Below are 13,531 nucleotides of genomic sequence, written 5' to 3'. Positions count from 1 at the left end.
GACTGAAAGGTAACTGTCTGAACAAAGCTTTGTTATGTTACTTTTGCACTATGATGCACATGTTGTTATTACATGACTTAATAGAGCTCCAGATATTCCAAATATTCCTTCATCACATCTTCTTTAATGTTAATATTTCATGTTTAATAGTAACAAACAACATTTCTGACTAAAATAATCAATGAATGAATGAAAGTGTGTTTCAGAGAATAAAGAGGAGGACTTAAAATCAAAGGATAAATTCCATCTAGAAGTGTTGTTTGTATCAGACAGAATTTGATGTTGGTGTTGGTCTGATGGAAAAGTAGCTGCTGTTACAGTAACTCGGGCATGGGGAAACTCCAGGCCTTGAGGGCCGGTGTCCTGTAGATTTTAGATGCGTCCTTGATCCAATACAGCTGATTTACATGGCTAAATTACCTCCTCACCATGTCTTGAAGTTCTCCAGAGTAAATCCAACTGTGTTTGTGTGACTGCATTACACTCCCACTGCTAGGGTACCTGAACAATAACCAGAACAAAGTCTGAAATAAAAACTGCCAAGCAGCTGCACCACTGAGTCACAGTTTATTTTCTACGCTTAAGAAAAGGTTTCGTTTCTGATCTGCAACAAACGTCTGCACTCTGCTGTCACACTCACGCTGAATGATGTTCCGGCCTCTATGTCACTGAAATGCTACAAACCAGGAAACAGGATGTTGTTCTTCTTCAGTGCAGAGAGACGCACAGACGATCAGACTGAACTCAGACCAAACTAGCAGCTTCCTCTGAGTGAGTCCAGCTACAGGAGAGAAAAGTGGAAAACTCCAACGCTGCTGCTTCAAGCTGCTGACGCTCCACACACTGAATGTGAGTTTGAGCAAAAACACGACTCAAAGCAAGTTTCAGTGAAGGTGGTAGAGGAGGGAGGGGAGCCAGGACTGACTGTACTTCCTGTCTGCTGCTTTCAGCTTCACTCACAGACTCAATGGCTTCCAGATCAGAGGAGGATCTCTGCTGTCCGGTCTGTCAGGAGGTCTTCAGAGATCCTGTTCTTCTGTCATGTAGCCACAGCTTCTGTAAAGTCTGTCTGAAGAGACAGTGGAAAGAGACACCAACACGCGAGTGTCCAGTTTGTAAGAGAAGATCTTCACGGTCAAAACCACCTTCAAATCTGGCTTTAAAGAACCTGTGTGAGTCGTTCTTACAGGAGAGAGATCAGAGAGCTTCAGAGGCTCTCTGCAGTCTGCACTCTGAGAAACTCAGACTCTTCTGTCTGGACCATCAGCAGCCAGTGTGTGTCATCTGCAGAGACTCAGAAAAACACACCAATCACAGATTCAGACCCATCGATGAAGCTGCACAACAACACAAGAAGGAACTTCAGGAAACTCTGGAGCCCTTAAAGAAGAAGTTAAAGGTTTGTGAAGAAGTTCAAGTGAAGTTTGATCAAACAGCAGAACACATTAAGGTCCAGGCCCGACACACAGAGAGGCAGATTAAGGAGCAGTTTAAGAAGCTTCACCAGTTTCTAGCAGAGGAAGAGGAGGCCAGGCTGGCTGCACTGAGGGAGGAAGAGGAGCAGAAGAGTGGGATGATGAAGGAGAAGATGGAGGCTCTGAGCAGAGAGATAGCAGCTCTTTCAGACACAGTCAGAGCCACAGAGGAGGAGCTGAGAGCTGAAGACATCTCATTCCTGCACAACTACAAGGCTGCAGTGGAAAGAGTCCAGCGCTGCCCCCTGCTGGATGATCCACAGCTGCCCTCAGGAGCTCTGATAGACCAGGCCAAACACCTGGGCAACCTGACCTTCAACATCTGGAACAACATGAAGGACATGGTCTCCTACACTCCTCTCATTCTGGACCCAAACACTGCTCATCCAAAACTCATCCTGTCTGAAGATCTGACCAGTGTGAGACGAGGAGATGAACAGCAGCTTCCTGATAATCCAGAGAGGTTTGATTATTCCTGCTGTGTCCTGGGCTCTGAGGGCTTTAACTCAGGGACTCACAGCTGGGATGTCGAGGTTGGAGACAGTACATGGTGGGCTCTGGGGGTGCTAGCAGAGTCTGTGCAGAGGAAGGGATACATTGAGTCTGGATTATGGAGATTATGGTTTTCTACAGGTAAATACTCAGCACGCTCACCATCATGTGAAACTGCTCTCTCAGTAGAGAAGAAGCTCCAGAGGATCAGAGTGAATCTGGACTGGAACAGAGGAAAGCTGTCGTTCTCTGATCCTGATACTAACACACACATACACACCTTCACACACACTTTCACTCACAGGATGTTTCCAATCATTAACACTGGTGATAAAGTGAAGGTGTTGCCGTTGAAGGTGTCAGTGTCAGTGCAGCAGATGAGTTGAGGATGATGATGTTTCTAATGTTGTTTCCTGTCAGTGAGTTGAAGCTGTTAAACTGCAGCTGTCCTCCTGCTGCCTCGTTGTTCCAAAGCTCTTTGTTTCTCTTTTAGTTTTCACTGTTTCTTTCTGTTTCTGCTGTCCACCTTTTCACATGGAAAATCATTTCACTGTTTCTCACTGAATGACTCCCCAAACTAGATTTGAAATTCTATCAAGTTTCTAATCATTACCAGTGTTGGGAAGGTTACTTTTAAAATGTATTCCATTATAGAATACAGAATGCATGCCCCAAAATGTATCCGGTTGTTCAGTCTGACGTCACTAGCCGTGTCTGGGTCTAAACTCTGCTGCAGGTCCATATATCAAACGATCACTATGGCATTACTGAGAGTTGAAAAACTGTCTAAAGTCTTTCATCTTTAATAAAATGATCAGCGTTCTGCTCTACCAGGTGTAACAATTGAGTTTAACATCCAGGCATCCATGAAAACGGAATTTATGACATTTAACGGAGTTAGAAGTTAGCAGGGAGTTAGCTCGCTAGCTTCTATCTAAATACAATATAGCATGTCCTGACTGCGGGGTTTTGGAAACAAATTAAAACGTACAGCTCTGTTATCACTTCCAGCATAAATGAAGACAGAAAATTAAACAGCAGTGACGTTTTTAGAGTTACTGAAGTTGGGCTAGCTGGTATATAATGATGTGCTACATGACCGCTAGCGACACATCTATGTTAGCATAATATAAACAAGCTAACTTTTTTTCCACTCGATAAAAGTTAACGTGAGTGTTCTCGGTGGTCAGGAACAAATGTAATCGCTGTAAAAGGACCAAACTTCAGCCAGGAGAACAACTGAGATAATCCATCCACAATACGAGGTTAGTCATTCATATACTGCTGCATAGGCTGGGCTGTAGTTACATCCTAAGGTTTTAAAAACTGAGCTTAAATAAATGATTAGCGGTAATAAAAGCCGAGGGAGGTCAACAGTGATCATTGACTGTTTTAGGAGGTTTTTGAGATCAAATAGAAGAAAATACATAACATTAAGCATGTTAATAACACAAAAGCCATATTAAACGCAGACTACTTTAGACCCGGAAGTAGGATTCATCGCGTCATCACTGAACAACCGGATTCTGTAACGTATTCCGTTATGTTACTCAATGACAGTAACGTATTCTGAATACTTTGGATTACTTAATATATTATCATGCTTTTTACAACAACGTGAATGTACTATTGCTGTGTGATTTATTACTATTACTGAAGGTCCGCGACTCTGAACTGTAGTAAAGGGACCTCTGACTAATACGGCGGGGTCCCTGTCGGCTCGTAGCCGAAAAATAGCTTTACTTTGTTGTGTGGGTCAACTTTTCTTGCGAGAGACAGAGAGAGGCGTTGAAAGACTGCTCCAACGGAACTTATTGTTTTCGGAGGAAAACACGAACACGGTGTACAGTCGAGTCTTAATAGCTTACTTACAACTGGGCTCGTCAGGCACTCTTCTTGGCTGAAGTGGTTATTATTATATTTACATGCTTCTAGCTCCCATTTTTCCTCGACGACAACTCGTACCTTTCCACTCCCCTTTTTCTCCCTCCTCGAGCTCACAGACCCATAACGTGTATGGCAGTCCATTCTCCCTGCAGCACTGACTACACTGCCCATGATGCTACATTCTTTAGAGCTATGCTTGTAGCATTCTGCCTGTTAGCTTAGCACAACAACAACAACAACAACGAAAAGGCGCTCTCTCACCCAGGAAACACACAGTCGCAGAGAGAGAGAGAGAGAGAGAGCGTCGTAACCATGGCAACCGTAACGCTGCCGCCTGGAACAACAGAACGTAGCTGTCAAACAAAACCCAAACAGTCCTGACCCGCGACAAAATGAAACAGGAAAGTACCGCAGTGTAATCCATTTATTTCAACAAAGTAACTGTATTCTGAATACCAGCTTTTTAAACGGTAACTGTAACGGAATACAGTTACTCATATTTTGTATTTTAAATACGTAACGGCGGTACATGTATTCCGTTACTCCCCAACACTGATCATTACAAGTGATTCATGTTTCTATTTGATGTGTAAATGGAGATGATTTAGTTTGCTGGGCTATGGACTGACATGTGTTAATGGGAGGAGCAGTTTGTTGTTGTCTTCTTGTCTGTTTATGACAACAATAAATATGTTGTTGAAACAATGATTCATGTTTAACTCCATATATGAAATGTTTCTGATCTTTGAATTCTGTTTGATTAAAGACTTTCTTCATGACACAAATGAGATTTCAGTGTATTAATAGAACTAAATAAGCTCAGAGTTGAAAGGCTGGAGTATTATGTACGTGCTTCACTGTCAGGATCTTCAGGGGGATTCAAAGGGAAACATCAAACTGCTGTAATGAGATAAACTAGTTGGGCTGAACACACTTATCTGTAGTTTGTCTCCATCCAGGATCATCAGAATATAATGAACATGTGTGAAGAGCCACAAAATGCTGCTGCCCTCTCAGCATGATGAGCTCCAGCCTTTGTTAGCAGGACAACAGGAAACATGAGACAACTTTCAGAGACAGTAACCAACTGTGGCCACAAGATGGCAGCAGCTGATCTGAGATCCTTTATTGGACAGAAGGACTCTGCTCTGTGACGTCATCAGAGAGACGGCCTTCACTCTGATAGATCTGACGTCATGTCTGCACTGCGATGATGAAAGCTGATAAACACATTGTTATTGATCCATGAAATCACCTCTGTCCTCTCAAGTGTAGCTGTTTACAGAGCTGAAGAAGTCCTTCATCATCAAAACAGACAAACATGTATTTCCTGTATTAAGTGACGTCATCCTCACTCTGACCTCTTACATACATTCTGTTCAGTTTTCCTGCTGCAGCAAAAAATGCTGCTGTTTGTCGATTCATTTCATTTATCTAAACTTTCAGCCACTAATTTTGCAGATTAAACAAACAGTTTCATTTAGTATGAACAAATCCTAATTTATAACAATAATAATGACAATAATAATGATAGTTTTATAAAGCACTTTCAATGTAGCAGTAGTAGTAAGTAATAAGGTAATAACTTCTTAAAGATCTAATCAAGACATTATTAAATGAACAACAAGAAACTTGTTTAGAGTGTGAATGTTACACAGAAAGCATTTAAAAAAAAATAAAACTGAACAAGGTATGTTATATAAAGTGTTGTGAAGGCTCAGATAGAAAAGAACCAGCCCAGTTAAAACATTCTTAAGTAACAACCTGAGTAGAAGGTGGAGAAGTAACAGCTGTGGTTTTCAAAAGATGATTATTTCCTGGTGTCACAGAAGAAAAAGGCTAAGCAGCTGAATCTTGGACCTTTAAATCTAATAGTGTCATAGTCCTGGCTGGCCTGGAGTGTTCTTCCTTCTTTCTGTCTCTCTCCACCTCTTCACTCTTTCTATCTTTTTACTCTCAGGTGAAGTTGTGAACCATCTTTCTCTTGTTGGTCACACATGGCTCTTACAAGCTAGGTCCCTAACTTTTGCTAGCTGTTGAAGTTGTGGTATATCAGTGGTTAGAAATGCTATTATTGCTTTAGGGTTAGTTTAACACAAAGTCAGGACTGACCCAGGACCATTGCTGTGAGTCACACTACGCAGGGTAAAGGCCCTTTCACAGCGGACGTAGCATGCACTGCGCTCACCACTAAGAGCTGAGGATCCAAAATTTGTAGTGCTGGCTACGCTCTATGCTCTGTCATTTCTTTGTGTGGCAGCTCTGTGTGTACTAGATATGCCTGAATCTTGTTTTTGGAGTTTTACATTTGGGATTGACATGAACCATCAGCTGAAAGGAAGAAAAAATTGGGTAACAAAAACCAAAACAAAAAAACAATTGGGTCGTACTGGCAAGTTGAAACTCACACACAGCCAGGCAATTTGATTGCGGAGTTTTACAGGTAGGGTTTTGCTTTGTATATTTAATCAGGCCTTAAGAAAACAAAATGTAACTTCTTTTTATCTATAGATGCACAAACATAAAACCTTCGGACATTTTGGTTTGCAAGGTTAAAAAAGTTCACAACAACGCATTTGATTTATAAGTACAAAATATTTTTTACCATAACAAAGCCTGTTATTTCCTGGAAAAATGACTCAACATTCTTCCTTGGATTTCTGTGCTTCTGTGGATGATCAGCTCAATTCTCTGCTGCCCTTACCTGCCCAAACCCCGTGAAAGTTGATTAAAACACTCAAAAACAGGTGATCATCACTTTTATATGTTTAAGTGCATAGTGTGGATGATATCATAAGGCCTTGAGGCAATCAGATGTAAAACACAGTATTTATGATTTTTAAGTTGTAATGATTTCACCCGAACGCGACGGAAAGGTTCGAGAATTCAAATTCAATATGTGGTTAATTTTTTGTTACAGAAGCAGGAATTTTTTTGTCCTGCATGTGGAGAAATCTGCCGTTAAATCAGAACACATGAACACATCTGTACAGGACAGGCTGCATTCAAACCCATATTACTGTGTATCATGTGTCACTGTGTATAGCGCTTTATGACTGACTGTCTATGAAAACACTTTGCATGTTCTCCCCGTCTCCTCTGGTACTCGGCTTCCTCCCGCAGTCCAAAGACTTGCACTTAGTGGGGATACGTTAACTGATCAATCTACATTGCCCATAGGCGTGAATGAAGAAGTAAATGTGAGTACGCAATGTTGTCTGACGCTGTGTGTTAGTATTAACCCCGATTCTTTTGTCCCCATGATAGAACAGAGAAAACTGACTCAGTGTGTTAAAGCATTTCTATTTCTTTTTATTCAATCATCTTCCGGAAGAGAGACACCCCTGCACAGCCCAAACGCCAGTTGCAGGATCTCTAACATTACAAGCTCAACATGTGTCTTATATGGTGTTATTTCTGTACTTTACACGTCACGCAGTTTCGATACCAACATTGCTTATATGGCAAAGGTCCTCTTTTCTGCGTCTTATCTATTAATATGCCTGTGCACTAAAACTTCCTGTGCAGCTTGTAATAACTTGCAATAACTCTACAAAAAACATGCAGTTTCCTGTCAGCCTGTGACCTAGTCTCAAAGCTGGCCTTCTTTTATACATAAAACAATCTAATGAGCGGATACGCATTAAAAATATTTCTCTATTTCTTAGCAACAGACTGGCGACCTGTCCAGGGTGTACCACGCCTCTCGCCCTATGACAGCTGGGATAGGCTCCAGCGACCTCCACTACCCTGAAGAGGATAAGAGGAAGCAAACAGATAGATGGAACATATTTATTTATCATTTTTTGTATTTTTTGTCTTTTAACTTCGACTTAGTCTCAGTATACAGGGAGTGCAGAATTATTAGGCAAGTTGTATTTTTGAGGAATAATTTTATTATTGAACAACAACCATGTTCTCAATGAACCCAAAAAACTCATTAATATCAAAGCTGAATGTTTTTGGAAGTAGTTTTTAGTTTGTTTTTAGTTTTAGCTATTTTAGGGGGATATCTGTGTGCAGGTGACTATTACTGTGCATAATTATTAGGCAACTTAACAAAAAACAAATATATACCCATTCAATTATTTATTTTTACCAGTGAAACCAATATAACATCTCCACATTCACAAATATACATTTCTGACATTCAAAAACAAAACAAAAACAAATCAGCGACCAATATAGCCACCAAACGTAAAAATAATCTTAATTCAAACCAATATAGAAATTATCTATTAGATTACATTAGTCTTGATACAGCCTCTGCCACCACATCAGATCAATTGCTCTGGGCTCCTTTGATCAGCTCCATCACCTAGTGGGGGTGGGGGTCATAGTTTGGTCCCGCCTTCACTGTTGTGATTGGTGTGGGGGTAGGGACAGGCTTAGGGCATCGGGGGGTTCCCCGGAGGCATCTTCCTTGGAGGGCTCAACCTGGGGTAGCAGTCATGGCCTATTAAGGGCTCTGTTGGCTCTTAGGTGACGGTTTCCTCGTGGCTGCGTGCAGCGGGGCTAGGGGACGGTCTGTGCTGACTGACGTGGGTTACTGACCTGGTAGCCTGGCTGCCCCGTGGTGGGTCCGTACGGGCGTGGGGTTGTGGGGGTGCTCCGTCTTCGGGCCGGGCATCCCCCCCCCCCCCCCCCCACCCCCTGTCCCCTTCTGGCTGCCTGTGCCTCAGTTTTATCTCACAACTTAGACATTCACATTACTCACACCATCCCTCTTCTCAGCTGTTTTTTTCCCTCTTTCTTTCTCCCTTCTTTTCTTTTCCTCATTCAAGTCTGTCCAGTATTTAACAAGTGAAGATGAAAAATAAAATAAACAATAAAAGTTGAATCAAATAGACCATTACGGCAAGGCTGGGATGGTCCATTTGGTAAAGTAAATCCGTTGGGCATCTTTCTTTGCCTTTAGACAATAATTCTGATGGCAAAAGAGCCAAACGGGACAGGCAAAAAAAAAAAGAAAAAAAAAACCAACTTTCCCATGCGCCCAGGTCAAGTACGGGCGCCTAAGGGATTAAGTGTTAAGTTAAGACACCCTTAGGTTAACCTAAGGGTGTCCCTTTGGGCAGGGCCCTCAGCCAGAGCCCTGCCCGAACCCTGGCCTGTACTTTTTCAAGGTTTAATGCAAATGTATGGGACATTTATTTATTCTTCAGTGCACATTTGCATTCTAACATGCAGAGCTGGGTGATGGCTACACAAGCTCATTGCTGGAGTGCATGTGTGAAATTCATCTGCAAAGATAATGACAGCTTTATTTTATTTGATTATAGATGTTCTTCGATATATTTCTGTGATGTTAGTCGATATTAAAAAAAGGAAAAGAGAGAGATGAAACTTGTGTTTCTTTTCATATTAATCACACTCAATCATATCAGCTTTCCGTAACAACTTTCATGATTTTTATTTTATCTGGTAATTAACGTCACCCTGTGTGGAAAAAGTGACTCTTATTCTACTGGGATTATGTATTATTCATCGAGTGTATTACATCACTGTGTATGTCAGTTTATAATTTAGAGTCAATGAAGTCTTCTCCCAGGTCAATCATCATTCTCACTGCGCTCAGGATCAAAGTGTCAACATCGTCATTCAGTTCTGTTTCTTCACTGTAGTTCTTCACAGGAAGGATGAAGTTAAGCGGGATCCCCAGTTTTGAGCTCAGATCTCCCATCTGGTTTTTACAGAAACAAATGAATTACTGTAAGATCTGAGTTCAGGTTTGCAATGTTTCATTTACCCAGCCAGTATTGTTGTAATGTTAATTTTTTCCAGCCAAAATTCACCTTTCTCTTCACGAGCTTGCTTTTGTACACATTCTTCAGGTCCTTGTCAGTTTCAGGACAGGCCTCATCAAATTTGGTAAGAACAGCTAACTGGGGAATACCTGCAATATGAGATATTTTCTGATAAGTCTGGGGTTAACTTGACAAGAACTTTGACTATGCATACAATATGAACAAATACCACTCAAAAGCCTGTGAATCATTCAGTGAAATGTCTTCCAGCAGAGACCGTCCATATTTAACCAGGTATAGTTATAAAACTTCTCTTATCAGATGTTTTAAGACAAACAAGTCTAATGCAGAACTTCAGCTGTGTTTTTCATGCACATGTATTTGTTTTCTTTTACAAGTAAAGTGTTAGAATAAATAGCCAAGATGTTCTTTAAATGCACTGTAAGTCTGTTACACACTTAATCCCCTCTTACCCAAGTCGCTGGCTGCCTCTCTGATGATTTTCATCTTCTGTAACACTGAGCTGTTAATTTCTGTTGCGTTACCAGTGTGGACACAAACCAGAACATGAACTCTGTCCTCTGGAGAAGGTGAAGGGTTGTAGCCAGAATCAGAAGTGGACAATGGAGAAGCAGGGTTTAACTGCAATATGTTACAAAGATCCAGTGAACCCACACTCATTGTATAGTATAACAAGAATCTCATTAACAACATGAATGAAAGAAGACTGTGCAAATCTGTATTTTTTTAAAAAAAAAAAACTTCAATAAATTAATCAATATATGATTTACTTTTTCTCTCACAAAATAACTTGAAGAAAATTTGAGAGTTTTACTTAAAGAATAAACAAAGTTCACAGTTTGATGATTGTACCTTATAACCCTCCTTCACATGTCCCATCATGGCCAGTTTGATGTCTTCCACTCTCACTCCTTGTCCACTCCCTTCTTCCAAACCCATCAGGTCATTGAAGACAAATGGGTAAAACTGCCCTGTGTCTTTCTTAATGTTGTGGGTTTCATACTGAATGACAAAAGTTTACAAACAACTTGGAAGGAGATAGGATTTGTTTTGAACATGATGAAAAAGTTTTAATTACTTATTAAATCTTTAACATGGTGTGTAGGCTAATATTTTACCATATGTCACAGTTTCACTTGTTAAATTTCCATACATCGAGTCAGTGTAACTAAAAGGAAGTTACTTTTTTGGTGAAACTTCCTTCCTCCTCATTTGTTGCGTTGGTCAAAGCTGGACAGGTTATTCTTCTCCGTAAGGCATTGCTGACAGAATTGATGAAGCTGGACTTCCCGGCACCGACTGGGCCATAGAGCAAAACTCTGACATGTGTCACTTGGTCATTTTGAAGCTGAAAATTCTTCACATACTGCAGATCTGCCTGGTTCCTGTAAAATGGGGTTAAAAAAGTTTAATACATTGTAGATGTAGTTTTAACATGACTGATGAGGTTAAAACATTCTAACAGCTCTGTGAGGCTGCTTTTTAAACACAGCTGTTCAATCAGGAAAATGCTAGTTATGGGATGTTTTCTGTGACGTTTGATAATGCCTGTTATCAGAAAAGCATGATAACATTTTCTGAATGGGACATAAGGGATAGTAAAAATCGTCAGTTTTCCAATGCAAGTTAAATTTTGACCTCATGATGGAGCTATATGAAAAAAGTTAGATGATTACAGAAGCCACAGTAATTCATCCTGAGGAAAAACTGCATGTTTGAACTACATTTTTGTATATTACATTTTTAACAAGAGCATTAACATCCAGTGTAAGATCAAAGAATGCTTAAGGCACTTCAGCAGACTCAGCGAAAGACACATTATTAACTTAAAATGCACGTATAGAAATTGTGTATGAGATGTGGCTAACAATAATAGGGCTGTGGTTGGCTGAGCAATGTTTGCAACATCTGATAAGCTTTTCTGTTCATGTGAGAAAATCAAACATCTCTTTTGCATTTTTCATAAAATAAAATGGTCGGTGAAGGGAACCCATTTTTTTAAATTACTTATTAGTACAGCCTTCCAAATGTATTGCAGTAGTTAGAGTTAAACAGAAGAAAATTGGTCTAAGTCAGCAACTGATATTCTCAGTCCTGTTCACAAGACTGGAAACTGTAGATTTACCCCCAAGATACTTGTCTCCACGGAGTTTTCAAAGCTGAAAATTGAATTGAAAAGCATTTTAGAGCGTAAAAAAGATGAACTCTATTTGTAAACAGGAGAAATCAGTTTTGTTCAAAATAATCTGCAAATAACAGTAACCAATGTTCTAAAATGAAACTTACTAGGAGAAGGTGGAGGTGCTAGAAAATAAAAACAAACAACATGAAACACGCATTAGACAGGTATGTGCAAATTAATTGTAGAATTTATGTTGTTAAATTTATGATATAACTTACTAGGAAGACGTGGTGGAGCTGGAGATGCTACAAAGTAAAACATAGAGAAAGTAAAATACAATTTCAGTTTCCATTAATATTTCTGATTTTTTTGCAGTGGGAATATAACTGTGCAACAAAGACTAAAATTGCATTCTAATATGCAGCTCTTGCCTTATTCTGCAACAGAGAACAATTTCTTCACTATATACTACTTACGTGTAGGAGAAGAAGAGCTACCTCCCATTGCTAAAACTGAAGAAGTAAAGATAAAGTTAATATCAATCAGTAACACACAAATATTTCAATGATCAGGTGCCCACACCCGAAAAAAGAAAAAGTTTATAAAATAATTATAAAGTTAAACTAAATGAGTTTAAAGCTTAAACGTAAAACCACAGTCGTTGCACAAATGTTGCCTTCTACAATAAATTCATTAAGGGAAGGAGGGAAAAATGCAACATTTTAGAGAGTAAGACTTAAAGTGTAGTGGCAATGATTTTACAGCACATGGTCTGCAGACTGAACTTTCCACTCACTAGTGTGGGATTTCCAAACTCCTGAGCAATGAGAAAAGTAAGAAAACACAATAAAAATGAACTGGTATGAATCACTAAGGCTCATTTTTAACCTGATAACATACATGGTAAAGAATTCTTACCTGTATTGTGATGCAGCTGCAGAGGCAAAGATCAAGTGAAACTGTTGAATGGAACAAAGTCGGTCTTATATAGACTGATCAGATCTTATACTTTCACTTTCTTAATGACAAAGTGAAAGTATAAAAAGGTACTTCCCAGGTACTTCCCAGAGTCCCTTCTGGGAAGTATCTTACCTGATGTTTTTCTTTCCTGCTACTTTTTGATGCAAACCTCATCTGACCTTTCTCTTACTTAACTTTTGCAATAATTAGAAAAGATAAAACTGAAATATGTATTTAGCTTTTAAAAAGTGAAACTGAAACTGAGTGATGAGACAAAATGATGAGATGTGAATCACAAGATTTTCCTCTTTAATAATAATAGATGATCCCCGTGGGTAAATTACTTTCTTTGAATTTGTTAGGGGCAGCCACTAAGCAGGTGACCGGGGAGCAATGTGTAGGGATGGTGCCTTGCTCAGGGGTATCTCAGCATAGCAGTTAAGTGGATTTGAACCACCGACCACTCTACCTACTGAGCTATCCCTGCCACCTTTGCATTCTTTATAAGTGTTTGCAGGCTATAATTTATCATTACTGATGAACAAAGCAACTAAAAAAATGCTTGTTCACATTATTTATATTTAGTCTTTTTATTTTATCTCTGCAACCAGCAGACTGCTCACTTATTATTTTTCTGCAAAAAGTTGTCAGGTGCTAAAACATAAAGCTCAGGGGAATTAAGAGGATTTCCAAGACACAGGGGGTTGATTTCTTATAAACCACATGCTTTATCATAAAATAAAACAGAAAGTGAAAGTGGGCAGGCTACTGTATAAAAGACCAAGTGCTCTCTTTGAGTAGTTTCACTGCATCCTCCTCTCTGCAGC

At 39.8% G+C, this 13,531-nt stretch overlaps 3 protein-coding genes across 3 annotated transcripts in view; 2 read left to right on the top strand and 1 right to left on the bottom strand.

Moving 5' to 3' along the window:
- Nucleotides 1–13,531, top strand: part of LOC146712734 (uncharacterized) — a 44,958-nt gene that overhangs the window by 25,352 nt on the left and 6,075 nt on the right. The gene's annotated exons all lie outside the window — the stretch shown is intronic.
- On the top strand, nucleotides 736–3,094 carry LOC146712736 (nuclear factor 7, ovary-like). The gene is made up of 2 exons (XM_085452159.1): nucleotides 736–849; nucleotides 951–3,094. Exon 2 carries the CDS (start codon nucleotides 968–970, stop codon nucleotides 2,351–2,353), a length of 1,386 nt encoding a protein of 461 aa, XP_085308285.1. The 5' UTR covers nucleotides 736–849; nucleotides 951–967; the 3' UTR covers nucleotides 2,354–3,094.
- LOC146712735 (interferon-induced protein 44-like) lies at nucleotides 9,165–12,687 on the bottom strand. Its single transcript, XM_085452195.1, has 10 exons — nucleotides 12,663–12,687; nucleotides 12,221–12,256; nucleotides 12,023–12,049; nucleotides 11,909–11,926; nucleotides 11,748–11,781; nucleotides 10,806–11,007; nucleotides 10,475–10,624; nucleotides 10,075–10,243; nucleotides 9,650–9,750; nucleotides 9,165–9,537 (listed from the first exon to the last, which is right to left on the bottom strand). Exons 2-10 carry the CDS (start codon nucleotides 12,246–12,248, stop codon nucleotides 9,373–9,375), a joined length of 894 nt encoding a protein of 297 aa, XP_085308321.1. The 5' UTR covers nucleotides 12,249–12,256; nucleotides 12,663–12,687; the 3' UTR covers nucleotides 9,165–9,372.

Source organism: Copadichromis virginalis, linkage group LG3 (genome assembly GCF_057382275.1).
Source record: "Copadichromis virginalis isolate Kocher_CV1m ecotype Utaka linkage group LG3, C_Virginalis_male_GT1.1, whole genome shotgun sequence".
Lineage (NCBI taxonomy): Eukaryota > Metazoa > Chordata > Actinopteri > Cichliformes > Cichlidae > Copadichromis > Copadichromis virginalis.
Note: the sequence above shows the minus strand (reverse complement) of the source record. Positions and strands in the feature narration are given on the sequence as shown.

Excerpts from the sequence above, each read along its gene's own strand:
- LOC146712736 (XM_085452159.1), top strand. The coding sequence starts at position 968 with ATGGCTTCCAGATCAGAGGAGGATCTCTGCTGTCCGGTCTGTCAGGAG.
- LOC146712735 (XM_085452195.1), bottom strand. The coding sequence starts at position 12,248 with ATGGGAGGTAGCTCTTCTTCTCCTACAC. Across the intron at positions 10,625-10,805 it reads AAGGAAGTTTCACCAAAAAA|TATGAAACCCACAACATTAA; the intron begins GTAACTTCCTTT and ends TTTGTCATTCAG. Across the intron at positions 10,244-10,474 it reads ATGTGAAGGAGGGTTATAAG|TTAAACCCTGCTTCTCCATT; the intron begins GTACAATCATCA and ends AACATATTGCAG.